The 14,305-nt window shown below is 32.1% G+C and overlaps 1 protein-coding gene across 1 annotated transcript in view; it reads left to right on the forward strand.

Moving 5' to 3' along the window:
* Window positions 1-14,305, forward strand: part of LOC148949095 (cytoplasmic dynein 2 heavy chain 1-like) — a 161,140-nt gene that overhangs the window by 88,110 nt on the left and 58,725 nt on the right. The window contains exon 14 of the mRNA XM_089093804.1: window positions 4,916-5,085. Within this exon, the coding sequence (XP_088949930.1) occupies window positions 4,916-5,085 (170 nt within the window). The remainder of the gene's footprint in view (window positions 1-4,915; window positions 5,086-14,305) is intronic.

Genomic DNA, 14,305 nt, shown 5'->3' on the forward strand with positions numbered 1-14,305 from the left:
AGACAGCATTCAGAAGACATTCTCCTCATATTCGGAAGACATGAACAAGATAGTTCCATCTTTTCTTCCTCAGGAGATCAGTGACTGGTGGTTGACCTGTTCGTGTGCGGACCATTACGTTTGTGACCCAGTCCTGCTACGAAATGTTGAGAATTTTTCTGAGGCAGACATTTTCAAACGTTAGAATACGCTTTGCTGCTGGACATTCAGCTTCCAGCATTCCCTTGCATAAAGGAAAATGAACATGATGTTGCTATTCAAAATACGGAGATGTAGGTGCAAAGAGTATTTTTTGCTTCGCCATACTGGTTTCAGTTTGTTGAGTGCTGATGTTGCTTGGCCAATTCTTCATTTTATCTCGTTGACTATTCCACCATCATACTCTTTCCAACTTCCGAGATATTTGAACCTCTGGATTTGTTTGATTGTTTTTCCGTTGCCTTTATGGATCAAAGTCGAGTTAGATATGGCCGTGCTCTTCGATTTATCAACGTTTACTGTTAGTCCCACTTTCTCAGCCTTGTCCACTATGGTGTCAAGTTTTAGCTGCAAACGTTGCTTCTTCTCTCCTAGAAGTACTTCATCGTCTGCAAAGCTAAGTCTGTGAGCTGCTGGCCACTGACTTTTACACCAAAGCCAGGTGCTCGCCTTAGGACATAATTCATTACTAGGACGAATAGGAATGGAGATAATACGCATCCTAGTTTCACCCCAGAGAGAATCTTGAAGAATCATGTCACCCCATTTTCTTTTCGGACACAACATTCGCTCTCTTAGTAGAAGGCTATTATAATTCAGACTAGGTTTTGAGGCAGTCCATTAAATTCCAAAATCTCCCATAAAACATTGCAATCAGTGGAGTCGAACACTTTTTCAAAATCGATGAAGAGCAGCTACAGCTTTTTATTATATTTTCTTGACTCTTCCACCATAAGCCTGACGATAAAAATAGGGTCAGAATATAATCTACAAGGCTGGACACCGTGTTTTTCTTGCCTTAGATGTGAGTCAAGAGCTGCTCTCAAACACTGCAATATAATTGTGGCCAAGAATTTACTTGGCACTGATGTCAGGTTGATCCCCCTCCTATTATTTTGCCGTTACTCAAGCCGGGTGATTATTTCTTCAGGAAACAGGAGAGTGGGCAAAAAATAGTCATTGCAGAGCGTCAAGTCAACGAAGCTCCAGAAAAACTTTTCGCTACTTAAGGGGCTGGGATAACAGAGGTAGACACATCACAATTCTTTCTCCTTACATAGGCTGCCTCTGTATCATAGTAGCTGGGGGTAAACAGAACAGTCATGGAATCGATCCATTTATAGACATCAATCAATCCACAATGTTTGTGGTCAAAGCTTCTTCTATTTAGTGCTCTGCAAGGGTAGGAAGGTCCTTATTATTTAAGCAAATCGTAAAACATGTAAAAAATCACATCTTCATTTGCTGCTCAAGAAGTAGTGGTCATGCCCACTGAAACCGCAAGGTCCTAAGAGTAGAATCCATCATAACGGACGCCCAAATGGCTTTATCGTTTTCTTTTTACTTAAGTATTTTATTACACACCGGAAGTAACTCTTGCAGATTTTGCTCTGATCTCACCCCACTTTAACTTGCAATCACAAATAAAAACTCGACTTCTTACCTGTCTTAAAAAAAAGAAACAAACACCAAAACTTCACAGTCATCTAAATAACTCCAACTGAACGGTAACTTGACATATTTGCCATCAATCGACTAGTTGGAACGGGTTGAAAACGATGAGGTGTGTTTTATCACTGTAAAAATCGATTTAGAAGCGCCTGAAGGATTTCTACTTGCCAGGACTGTAAGGTATTGTTGGTCACGAAAGGGTTAACTTATTTAGCCTTATTATTGTTGTTATACTTACCTATTTGGTGAGAAATTTTCGAAAATTGCTTTGAATAAAATTGATTGTTAAGCTTATTATAAAAATGTGAAAGTATTCATAAGAGATCGGAGTTGAAGAGGACAGGCAAGGAAAAAAATATGTTTAACATTATATGTTTATGTGCCAGAGATAACATAAAAATAAACACAAATCTGTTTGATGATAATTTGAATGCTTTATTTATTAATTTTTTTAATTTATTTTGATGATTTTGACTTTACAAAATATACGTTGACGCAGAACCTATTTATTAATGAAGATGATGACAAATTTGAACTAACAAGTAAAGAAAACGAAAATTGCAATAAATTATCTTGTGAAAATAGCAATTTCAAAATTCATGTTTAATTCCATTTTATCTGGTTATTAAGATAGAAGTTTTAGCTGTTATTTTAGCTAATTTTTCATTTTTAGCTTACATTTTTTCAAGAAAAGCTTTAAAAGCATTGCTGCCAGAACATTCGTATAGCTACCTCATAATTGATACCAGGATTCGGTAACTTTAAGCTAATACACAAGCACAGCCATATAATTAAGAGACAATAATATAGGCTAAATTGTCGTTCGTGTTATTTGTCTTTAAGAGTATAGCTTAATATTTTTTTTGGCATTAAAAGTTTTTGTGTTTGTATTACCATCGTACAAAGCAATTTTGTTATCCTCACTGTTTAACAGTTTTGCCCTCAAAAATAAAAACAAAAGGCTCTGTGCGACTGTAAATAAACTACGACAAAAATAGCGAAAACGAATGCAGATTTTGCATTTCCATCAAATGGCTTCTTATGTGCACATTCCTTTCCAATCAAATTTGTGCTAAGAGTTGCTGGATGACGCTATTGCATCACTAGCCTATTTCTAAGGGGTCGATCAGCCGTCAGTGTACCTGCAGTAACCCATGGTCATTTCATTTTATGTTTATTTATAATAATGAAAGGCAGCGTTATTTGTTGGCCATGAGTTTTCGAACAAAACAAGCCAAACTATTTCTTATGTCTGTATTTACTTCTTTGAACTACTTCCTTTATTTACTTCCTACTTCCTAGCTTCCTTTACTTCCTAGCTGTCTTCCTGTAGCCCTCTTAAAAAATGGCTAGGAAAAGAAATATTGGTCAACTTTACTAAGTTCGGGAACTGATTGTCTCTCTGGTGGTCCCTCACAGCCATAACGAATTTTTAGTTATCCACAGCCGTCAATATAGCTATTTCAGCGTCATGGACACTCAGAATGTTTCCATCATTATTTCTCCGTCAGGTTTCCGTCGTATTTCTCAATCCATTTTCGATGACATATTTCAGAGTTGCTGTTGAGTTAAAAAAATCATCGTATACCTGAAAGAATGGTGAGAATTATTAGCACGTTTAACCATAAGTAAAGTCCTAAATACATTAATGCCAAAACAAAATAAACCAAACACATTTTGCCCTAGAGTACTAAATAATCTTTTTAAAAGCCGGCTTGAATAAGTTCATTCCGAAGTTCTCTTGCAATTCACTTCCATGTAACTCATTTAAACATTAAATAAAAAAACAAGTTTTTTTAACTGAAAGTAAGGAGCGACATTAAAACTTAAAACGAAAAGAAATTATTCCGTATATGAAAGGGGCTGTCCCCTCCTCAACGCCTCGCTCTTTACAATAAAATTTGACTCTGTCTTACAACTTTATTTTTTAAAACAATAAAAAACTTTAGTGTAAAGACCAAGGCGTTGAGGAGGGGACAACTCCTTTCATATACAGAATAATTTCTGTTTGTTTTAAGTTTTAATGTTGCTCCTTACTTTCACTTAAAAAACTCTTTCTTTATTTAATTTCTGATCGTTTTTTAGTTAATGCAGCTTTTATTTTGGCTCACAGTCATTGAATAAGTAAAACCAAATTTTCATATTAATTTTACTTTTCTTACGCTAAATGGCTTTCCAATAAACCAAAACCAATATTATATGTAAAAAATGGGCAAAGTTCATGACTTACAGCCCTTCCCCTGGGAATTCTAGGGGGTTAAGTCAACCTAAAAGACATATTTATTAGATTTTCGACTATGCTGAACTAAATGGCTATCTCAAAAATTTAATTGGGTGACTTCGGGAAAAAGATGAGCGTTGGAGGGGGCCAAGTTGCCCTCCAATTTTTTGGTCACTTAAAAAAGGCACTAGAACTGTTAATTTCCGTTCAAATGAGCCCTCTTTGATATTCTAGGACTACTAGATCGATACGATCACCCCTGGGAAAACAAACCCAAATAAAGACGCATTCGTGATCTTTCTTCTGGCAAGAAAAACAAAATTCTACGTTTGCAAATGTAAGATCTTAAAACCTCTATAGTAGGGTTGTAGGGTTCTATGATACGCTGAAACCACTAGTGTTATTTTCATTACGGTTTTTTTACTTTTAGGGGTTGTTTCCCCCTTTCTCCGAAAACAAGGCAAATTTTCTCAGGCACGTTAGTTTTGATGGGTAAGAATAAACTTCATGAAACTTATATATTTGAAATCAGCATAAAAATTTCATTCTTTTGATGTATCTATTGATATCAATATTCCGTATTTTAGAGTTTCGGTTACTATTGAGACGGGTCACTCCTTACTTACAGTTCGTTACCACGAACTGTTCGACATTTAAAATAAATTATCTTTCACAAGATATTTAAATAAGCACTAAATTGGTATTAATGGTTTATCCAAAAATGATGGTGCATTATAATCCAAACGAGCAATGATTTTTTATTATTATTTTTTTTTTTTAATCTAAAACTGTTCCCTTTATAGACTTGGTCAATTTGAGCGTTTAAGCCTCTGGGCATTTGAGCTTCCCAAAATCATAGAATGTTTACACTTTTGACTCCTTATCATTTTTCATACCTTGCTTAATTTATTTTCCAAAATCCCCCCCCCCCTCTAGAAAAGCCAACCTCTAACTAAACAAACACCTACCTTCTTACCTGTTGTCTTGCCAAAAGTGTAATGACATACCTTTTTTCATTCCATATTATAACATTTCACTTTTCAGGGTCAACTGTTGAACCTAATATCCTTGCATCCCGATCGGACTCAAAAATATTTAGTGAACCGATACCAGTCAATTATATGTGACCTATTTTGGATGGAAAATGTAACTCAAGAGCTCATTCAAGACAATTGTCAATCTCCCTTGGACTGGGTTTGGCAAAAACAGATAAGGTATGTTTTAGGGTAGATTTCGTTTAAAATTTTTCGTTGAGCTGAACCCATGTTAAAAAAAAGACAATCGGGGAAACCTTAATCGATTGTACTTCTAGATATTAACAATATTGGCTACGTCACGGATATAAACCAATGGAATAATACTGCACTTAGTGCAACGGAATTATAAGAAAGTTACTCCTGTTTTCGTCTTTGCTTGAACTATAGTTCACGTTATACCCAAAGGCATAGTTATTGGGACATTCAACTATTATAAGCAAAATGGCTATCTCAAAATTTTGATTGGACGACTTTGGGAAAATAGGAGTAGGGGAGGGAGCCAGGCTGCCTCCTTCAATCTTTTTGGTCACTTAAAAAGGGCTCTAGAACTTTTAATTTCCCTCCGAATGAGCCCTCTCCCGATATTCTATGACCAATAGATCGATACGATCAAACCTGGGAAAATAAAAAAAAAACGAAAAAAAAAACAAATAAAACCCCATCCGTGATCTTTGTTCTGGCAAAAAATACAACACTCCACATTAGTACAGATAGGAGTTTGAAACCACTACAATAGAGTTTTCTAATAAACTGAATCTGATGGTGTGATTTTTTAGAGATTCTAATACTTTTAGGGAGTATTTCCCCCTTTGTTTGAAAATCAGGAAAATCCTCAAGCTTGTAGCCTTTATTCGGTAAGATTAAACCTAATGAAACTTGTATATTTAAAAGCAGCATAATAAGCCGATTCTTTCGATATATATATTGGTATCAAAATTCCATTTTTTAGAATTTCGGTTATTATTGAGCAGGGCCCCTCCTTACTTACAGTTCGTTACCACGAACTGTTTGATTGATAACATTTTATAGCACTTGCAATTATTGCGTGTAGTTGATTTGAGATTAATTTGGACGCGCTTATAATGCAGTTTATCAAGCTGTTGGTGGTAACGAACTGTAATTAAGGAGCGACCCAGCTCAATGGTAATCGAAAAACTCCAGAAAACAGGTTTTTGACATCAATAGATACATCAAAAGAATCGTATTCAATGCTGAATTCAAATATATAACTTTCATCAAGTTTAGTTCTACCCATCAAAAGTTAAGCACCTGAGAAAATTTGGCTGATTTTCGAAAAAAAAGGGGGAAAGACCCCTAAAAGTGATAGAACCTTAATGAAAATCACACCATCATATTCAGCGTATCAGGAAATCCCTTTGTAGAGGTTTCCAGTTCCTTTCTACAAAATGTGGAATTTGTCTTTTTTTGCCAGAAGAAAGATCACGGATGCGTGTTTATTTGTGTTTTTTTTTGTTTTTTTCCAGGGGTGATTGTATCGACCCAGTGGTCTCAGAGTATTGTGGGAGGACTCATTGGAACGGAAATTAAAATTTCTAGTGCTATTTTTAAGTGATAAAAAAATGGAGGGCAACCAGGCCCCCTCCCACGCTCATTTTTCCTAAAGTCACCTGATCAAAATTTTGAGATAGCCATTTTGTTCAGCATGGCTGAAAATATGATAAGTATGTCCTTTAGGAGGACTTCATCCCCCGAAGTCCCCGGACGGAGGAGTAGAAAGGGGGTACCAGCCCCAGTGCTCACCCCTGCTGCCATCTACAATTTAGTTTAACGTTGACAGTACATAATTTATAGCTTTTGTCACTGAGAATGAAAAAACAGGATTTTTCTCACTTTGATGGATGTTTCATGGATGGTTATGAGTGTTTGTCATTTTATTTGACGTTTTTCATCGATATCAACAGCAATTCATGAATATACTTATATTTTTTGTCACTGAGAATGAAAAACAGGATTTTTCTCACTTTTATGTATTTCCCAGGAGAATTGTCTCTAGGCGAAGTTTATTAATGTCTTTGGTGTTCGTCCAGGAGAATTGTTTCCGGGCAAAGTTTATTATTGTCTGACGGATGATGTCAAGGTTGATTGATTTTTTGGTGTTCATCCAGGAGAATTATCTCCGGGTGAATGTTTTGATCCTAGAGATGAAGAGATTAACGCGGGAAAGGGTTTCCTAGGAATTTCAAATGTGACAGCGCAGGGATGTCAAAACAAAAGGAACACGCAGAAATTACGTTTAGAGATTATTTGGGCGAAACCGTTTTGAGACATTTTATAAGATGATTTAAGTGAAACCGTTTGAGGCATTTTAGAAGGTGATTTTAGAAGATGATTTAGAAGAGGATTTGAGGGTGAAACTCTGTGGTTGCTATAATACTCAAGTTCTATTTGAACAGTGTTGTGAGGTCCTCTACCCCAGCCCCAAAGGGCTCCGATCCCCCAACCCCCAAGGAAGCCCCCCGCCCCCCAAAGGTCCCCCGGGCTCCCCAAGGATCAACCGGCCCCCAAGGGCCCCTGGACTCCCGAATGCCCCTCGGGCCCCCAAATAGCCCCCTCCTCATTTTTTTAATACTTTTTTTGTGCACTTGAGACACAGAAGGGCCCCCACATGTCAAAAGGCTGTATTATATCTTTTCAGAACAAGTTTCTTTCTTAATGTCATTCCTAAACCCATTTTACAAGTTGAAGTACCCATCCTTTTCACCCACAACTTTACTTTACAGCTTTTTGAATGCCCCAACACCATGCAGTACTTTTCAAAAGGCATTTCAGAACAAGTTCTTTTCTTAATGTCCCTCCTAAACCCATTTTACAAGTTGAAGCAACCATCCTTTTCCCCATAACTGTACTTTACGACTTTTTGCACAACCCCAACATCAAGCAATACTTTTTAAAGGCATTTCAGAACATGTTCTTTTCTTAATGTCCTTCCTAAACCAATTTTACAAGTTAAAGTACTCATATTTTTCACCACAACTTTACTTTACGACATTTTGCATACCCCAACATCAAGCAATACTTTTCAAAGGCTTTATTATATCTTATCAGAACGAGTTCTTTATGTAGTGTCCTTCCTAAACCAATTTTACAAGTTGAAGTACTCATCCTTTTCCCCACAACTTTACTTTAAGGCTTTTCGAATACCCCAACATCAAGCAATACTTTTCAAAAGGCTTTATTATATCTTTTCAGAACAAGTTCTTTACGTAATTTTCTTCCTAAACCCATTTTTCAAGTTGAAGTACTTATCTATTTCCCCGCAATGTTACTTTACGACTTTTTTGCACACCCAAACATCAAGCAACACTTTCCAAAAGGCTTTATTATATCTTTTCAGAACAAGTTCTTTTCTTAATATCCTTCTTAAACCAATTTTACAAATTCTAAATTTTTCCTTAGTAGATAGAAAAATCTATATCGTAGTTGTGAATAATTTCTTGAAAGATAAGCAGTTCTATTTCAATTTTAAATTTTCTCAATGAATTGAAGAAAAGTTCAAGTTCTCTTCTGAATTTTCTCAATGAAAAAGAACTTAGTTATTAATCAATTCTATTTTTCCAAATAATATAAAAATTTTACACTTTGGTTCATATTTTTCTCAAAATAATGAAAACAATTTAAATACTGTTTAAAATTTGTCTCAGAAGATAGAAAAATTCATGTTCTATTCGGAATTTTACCAAAGAACACAATTCAATTTTAATTTCTCCAAAGAAAATAAAAATCTTCCACTTCAGTTTTAAGTTCGCCAAAGACATAAAGAACTTTAAAGTTTTATTCTAAATATATCCGTAGTAGATAGAAAAAGCTATACCATAGTTGTGAATATTTTCCCGGAAGACAAAAAGTTATAGTTCAATTTTCAATTTTCTCAACGAAGTCAAAGAAAGTTCAGGTTCTATTCTGAATTTTCTCAATGAAAAAGAAAATAGCTATTGATCAATTCTATTTTTCCAAATACTATAACAATTTTTCATCTCAGTTCAGATCTATCTCAAATAGATGTAAAATTTTAAAGACTCTTTCAAATTCTTCAATGAAGATAAAAAATTTCATTTTACTAGATTTTCTCAATGAAAAATATATTAGATATTGATCATTTCTATTTTTCCAAATAATAAAAAAATTTTTCACTTCGGATCAGATTTTTCTCAAAGAGATGAAAAAATTTTATATACTGTTCCAAATTTTTCATGGAAGATGGAAAAGTTCAAGTTCTCTTCTGAATTTTACCAAATAACACACTTCAATTGTAATTTCTCCAGAGAAAATAAAATCTTCCACTTCAGTTTTAAGTTCACCAAAGACATAAAGAAATTTAAAGTTCCATTCTAAATTTTTCCGTAGTAGATAGAAAAAGCTATACCATCGTTGTGAATATTTTCCCGGAAGATAAAAAGTTCTAGTTCAATTTTTAATTTTCTCAACGAAGTGAAGAAAAGTTCAAGTTCTATTCTGAATTTTGTCAATGAAAAAGAAATTAGTTATTGATCATTTCTATTTTTCAAAATAATATAAACATTTTCCACTTTAGTTCAGATCTGTCTCGAAGAGATGAAAAATTTTAAATACTGTTCCAAATTTTTCACAGAAGATAAAAAAGTTCAATTTCTCTCCTGAATTTTACCAAAGAACACAATTCAATTCTAATTTCTCCAGAGAAAACAAAAATCTTCCACTTCAGTTCTCTATTTCACAAAGACATACAGAAATTTAAAGTTCAATTCTAAATTTTTTGGTGGAAGATAGAAAAAGTAATACCATACTTGTGAATATTTTCCCGGAAGATAAAAAGTTCTACTTCAATTTAAAATTTTCTCAACGAAGTTAAGAAAAGTTCAAGTTCTCTTCTGAAATTTACCAAAGAACACACTTCAATTCTAATTTCTCAAGAGAAAATAAAAATCTTCCACTTCAGTTTTAAGTTCCCCAAAGACATAAAGAAATTTAAAGTTCTATCCTAAATTTTTTCCGTAGTAAATAGAAAAATCTATACCATAGTTGTGAATATTTTCCCGGAAGACAAAAAGTTCTAGTCAATTTTTAATTTTCTCAACGAAGTGAAGAAAAGTTCAAGTTCTATTCTGAATTTTGTCAATGAAAAAGAAATTAGTTATTGATCATTTCTATTTTACCAAATAATATAAAAATTTTCCACTTCAGTTCAGATCTGTCTCGAAGAGATGAAAAATTTAAAATACTGTTCCAAATTTTTCACAGAAGATAAAAAAGTTCAAGTTCTCTTCTGAATTTTACCAAAGAATACAATTCAATTCTAATTTCACAAGATAAAATGAAAATATTCCACTTCAGTTATTAATTTCAAAAAGACATAAAGAAATTTAAAGTTCAATTCTAAATTTTTCGGTGGAAGATAGAAAAAGTAATAACATACTTGTGAATATATTCCTGGAAGATAAAAAGTTATAGTTCAATTTAAAATTTTCTCAATGAAGTGACCAAAGGTTCAAGTTCTCTTCTGAATTTTACCAAATAGCACTATATATTTGTCATTAATCCAGGTTAAATAAAGTTTTCACGCCTCGCTTTTAAGGTTTCTCAAATAAGTAAAGAAATTTAAATTTCTGGTTGAGATATTTCAATGGTAAAAAGAAAAATTTATATAATAGGTAGAAATATCGTTCCAGAAGATAAAAAGTTCTATTTAAATTTCCAATTTTCTCAAGGAAGTTAAGAAAAGTTCAATTTCTATTCTGAATTTTCTCAATGAAAAAGAAATTTTTCTATTTTTCCAAATAATATAAAAATTTCCACTTTAGTTCAGATCTGTCTCGAAGTGATGAAAAATTTAAAATACTGTTCCAAATTTTACACAGAATATAAAAAAGTTCAAGTTCTCTTTTCAATTTTCCCAAAGAACACAATTCAATTCTAATTTCTCCAGAGAAAATAAAAATCTTCCACTTCAGTTCTTTATTTCACAAAGTCATAAAGAAATTTAAAGTTCTATTCAAAATTTTTCGATGGAAGATAGAGAAAGTAATATCATAGTTGTGAATATTTTCCCGGGAGATAAAAAGTTCTACTTTAATTTTAAATTTTCTCAACGAATTGAAGAAAAGTTCAACTTCTCTTCTAAATTTTCTCTATGGAAAAGAAATAAGTTATTGATTAACTCTATTTTTCTAGGGAAAATAAAAATTTTCCAATTCAGTTCTTTATTTCACAAAGACATAAAAATTTAAAGTTCTATTCTAAATTTTTAGATGGAAGATAGAAAAATTAATACTATGATTGTGATTATTTTCCCTACGTACGCGCGCGTACGTAGGCTAACCTAGCCTAATCTAACTTAACCTAACCTAACTTAATCTAACCTAACCTAACCACAACAAAACACTACTGAAATAATCCAACTCTGGCATTTCAACGAAAGAAAACCAAAATGAACTTTGAAAAATCAAAAGAATATAATTGTGACAAGGTAAACCACAACAAAACACTACTGAAATATTCCAACTCTTGCATTTCAACGAAAGAAAACCAAAATGATCTTTGAAAAATCAAGAGAATGTAACTGCGACAAGGTAAACCACGACAAAACACTACTGAAATATTTCAACTCTTGCATTTCAATGATAGAAATTCAGAATGAATTTAAAAAAATTAAGAGAATGTATCTGTGACAAGGTAAACCTCAAAAAAACACTACTGAAATATTCCAACTCTCGCATTTCAAAAAAGGAAATTCAAAATGAACTTTGAAAAATCAAGAGAATGTAACTGTGACATATTAAACCATGACAAAACACTAGTGAAATATTCCAACTCTTGCAATTCAATGAAAGAAATACAAAATGAACTTTGAAAATCAAGAGAATTTTTCAAAGTTAATTTTGTATTTCTTTTATTGAAATGCGAGAGTTGGAATATTTCAGTAGTGTTTTGGTTTGGTTTAACATGTCACAGTTACATTCTCTTGATTTTTCAAAGTTCATTTTTAATTTCTTTTGTTGAAATGCAAGAGTTGGAATATTTCAGTAGTGTTTTGTTGCGGTTTACCTTGTCACAATTATATTCTCTTGATTTTTCAAAGTTCATTTTGGTTTTCTTTCGTTGAAATGCAAGAGTTGGAATATTTCAGTAGTGTTTTGTTGTGGTTAGGTTATATTAGATTAAGCTAGGTTAGGTTAAGTTAGGTTAGGCTAGGTTAGCCTACGTACGCGCGCGTACGTAGGGAAAATAATCACAATCATAGTATTACTTTTTCTATCTTCCATCTAAAAAGTTAGAATAAAACTTTAAATTTCTTTATGTCTTTGTGAAATAAAGAACTGAAGTGGAAAATTTTTATTTTCCCTAGAAAAATAGAGTTAATCAATAACTTATTTCTTTTCCATAGAGAAAATTCAGAAGAGAACTTGAAACTTTTCTTCACTTCGTTGAGAAAATTTTAAATTGAACTAGAACTTTTTATCTCCCGTGAAAATATTCACAACTTTGATATTACTTTCTCTATCTTCCACCGAAAAATTTAGAATAGAATTTTAAATTTCTTTATGACTTTGTGAAATAAAGAACTAAAGTGGAAGATTTTTATTTTCTCTGGAGAAATTAGAATTGAATTGTGTTCTTTGGTAAAATTCAGAAGAGAAGTTGAACTTTTTTATATTCTGTGAAAAAATTGGAACAGTATTTTAAATGTTTTATCTCTTTGAGACAGATCTGAACTGAAGTAAAAAATTTTTATATTATTTGAAAAAATAGAATTGATCAATAGCTAATTTCTATTTCATTGAGGAAATTCAGAACAGAACTTGAACTTTTCTTCACTTCGTTGATAAAATTAAACATTGAACTATAACTTTTTATCTTCAGGGAAAATATTCAGAACTATGGTAAAGCTTTTTCTATCTACTACGGAAAAATTTAGGATAGAACTTTAAGTTTCTTTATGTCTTTGGGGAACTTAAAACTGAAGTTGAAGATTTTTATTTTCTCTGGAGAAATTAGAATTGAAGTTTGTTCTTTGGTAAAATTCAGAAGAGAACTTGAAATTTTCATCCCTTTGAGACAGATCTGAACTGAAGTGGAAATTTTTTTATATTATTTGGAAAAATAGAAATGATCAATAACTTATTTCTTTTTCATAGAGAAAATTCAGAAGAGAACTTGAACTTTTCTTCACTTCGTTGAGAAAATTTTAAATTGAACTAGAACTTTTTATCTTCCGTGAAAATATTCACAAGTATGGTATTACTTTTTCTATCTTCCACAGAAAAATTTAGAATTGAAATTAAAATTTATTTATGTCTTTGTGAAATAAATAAATGAAGTGTAGGATTTTTGTTGTCTCTGGAGAAATTAGAATTGAATTGTGTTCTTTGGTAAAATTCAGAAGAGAACTTGAACTTTTTTATCTTCTGTGAAAAATTTGGAACAGTATTTTAAGTTTTTCATTTCTTTGAGACAGATCTGAACTAAAGTGGAAATTTTTTATATTATTTGGAAAAATATAAATGATCAATAACTAATTTCTTTTTCATTGAGAAAATTCAGAATAGAACTTGAACTTTTCTTCACTTCATTGAGAAAATTCAAAATTGAACTAGAACTTTTTATCGTCCGGGAAAATATTCACAACTATGGTATAGCTTATTCTATTTACTACGGAAAAATTTAGAATAGAACTTTAAATTTCCTTATGTCTTTGGGGAACTTAAAACCGAAGTGGAAGATTTTAATTTTCTCTGGAGAAATTAGAATTGAAGTGTGTTCTTTGGTAAAATTCAGAAGAGAACTTTAACTTTTCTTCACTTCATTGAGAAAATTTTAAATTGAAGTAGAACTTTTTATCTTCCGGTAAAATATTCACAAGTATGGTATTACTTTTTCTATCTTCCAACGAAAAATTTAGAATTGAACTTTAAATTTCTTTATGTCTTTTTGAAATAGAGAACTGAAGTGGAAGATTTTTGTTTTCTCTGGAGAAATTAGAATTGAATTGTGTTCTTTGGTAAAATTTAGAAGAGAACTTGAACTTTTTTATCTTCTGTGAAAAATTTGGAACAGTATTTAAAAGTTTTCATCTCTTCGAGACAGATCTGAACTAATGTGGACAATTTTTATATTATTTTGAAAAACAGAAATGATCAATAACTAATTTCTTTTTCATTGAGAAAATTCAGAATAGAACTTGAACTTTTCTTCATTTTGATGAGAAAATTAAAAATTGAACTAGAACTTATTATCTTCCGGGAAAATATTCACAACTATGGTATAGCTTTTTCTATCTACTACGGAAAAATTTAGAATTGAACTTTAATTTCTTTATGTCTTTGGTGAACTTAAAACTGAAGTGGAAGATTTTTATTTTCTCTGGAGAAATTACAATTGAAGTGTGTTCTTTGGTAAAATT

The sequence above is a fragment of the Artemia sp. Qi Xiang Cuo genome, chromosome 8 (genome assembly GCF_049724085.1).
Source record: "Artemia sp. Qi Xiang Cuo chromosome 8, ASM4972408v1, whole genome shotgun sequence".
In the NCBI taxonomy this organism is placed as follows: Eukaryota; Metazoa; Arthropoda; class Branchiopoda; order Anostraca; family Artemiidae; genus Artemia; species Artemia sp. Qi Xiang Cuo.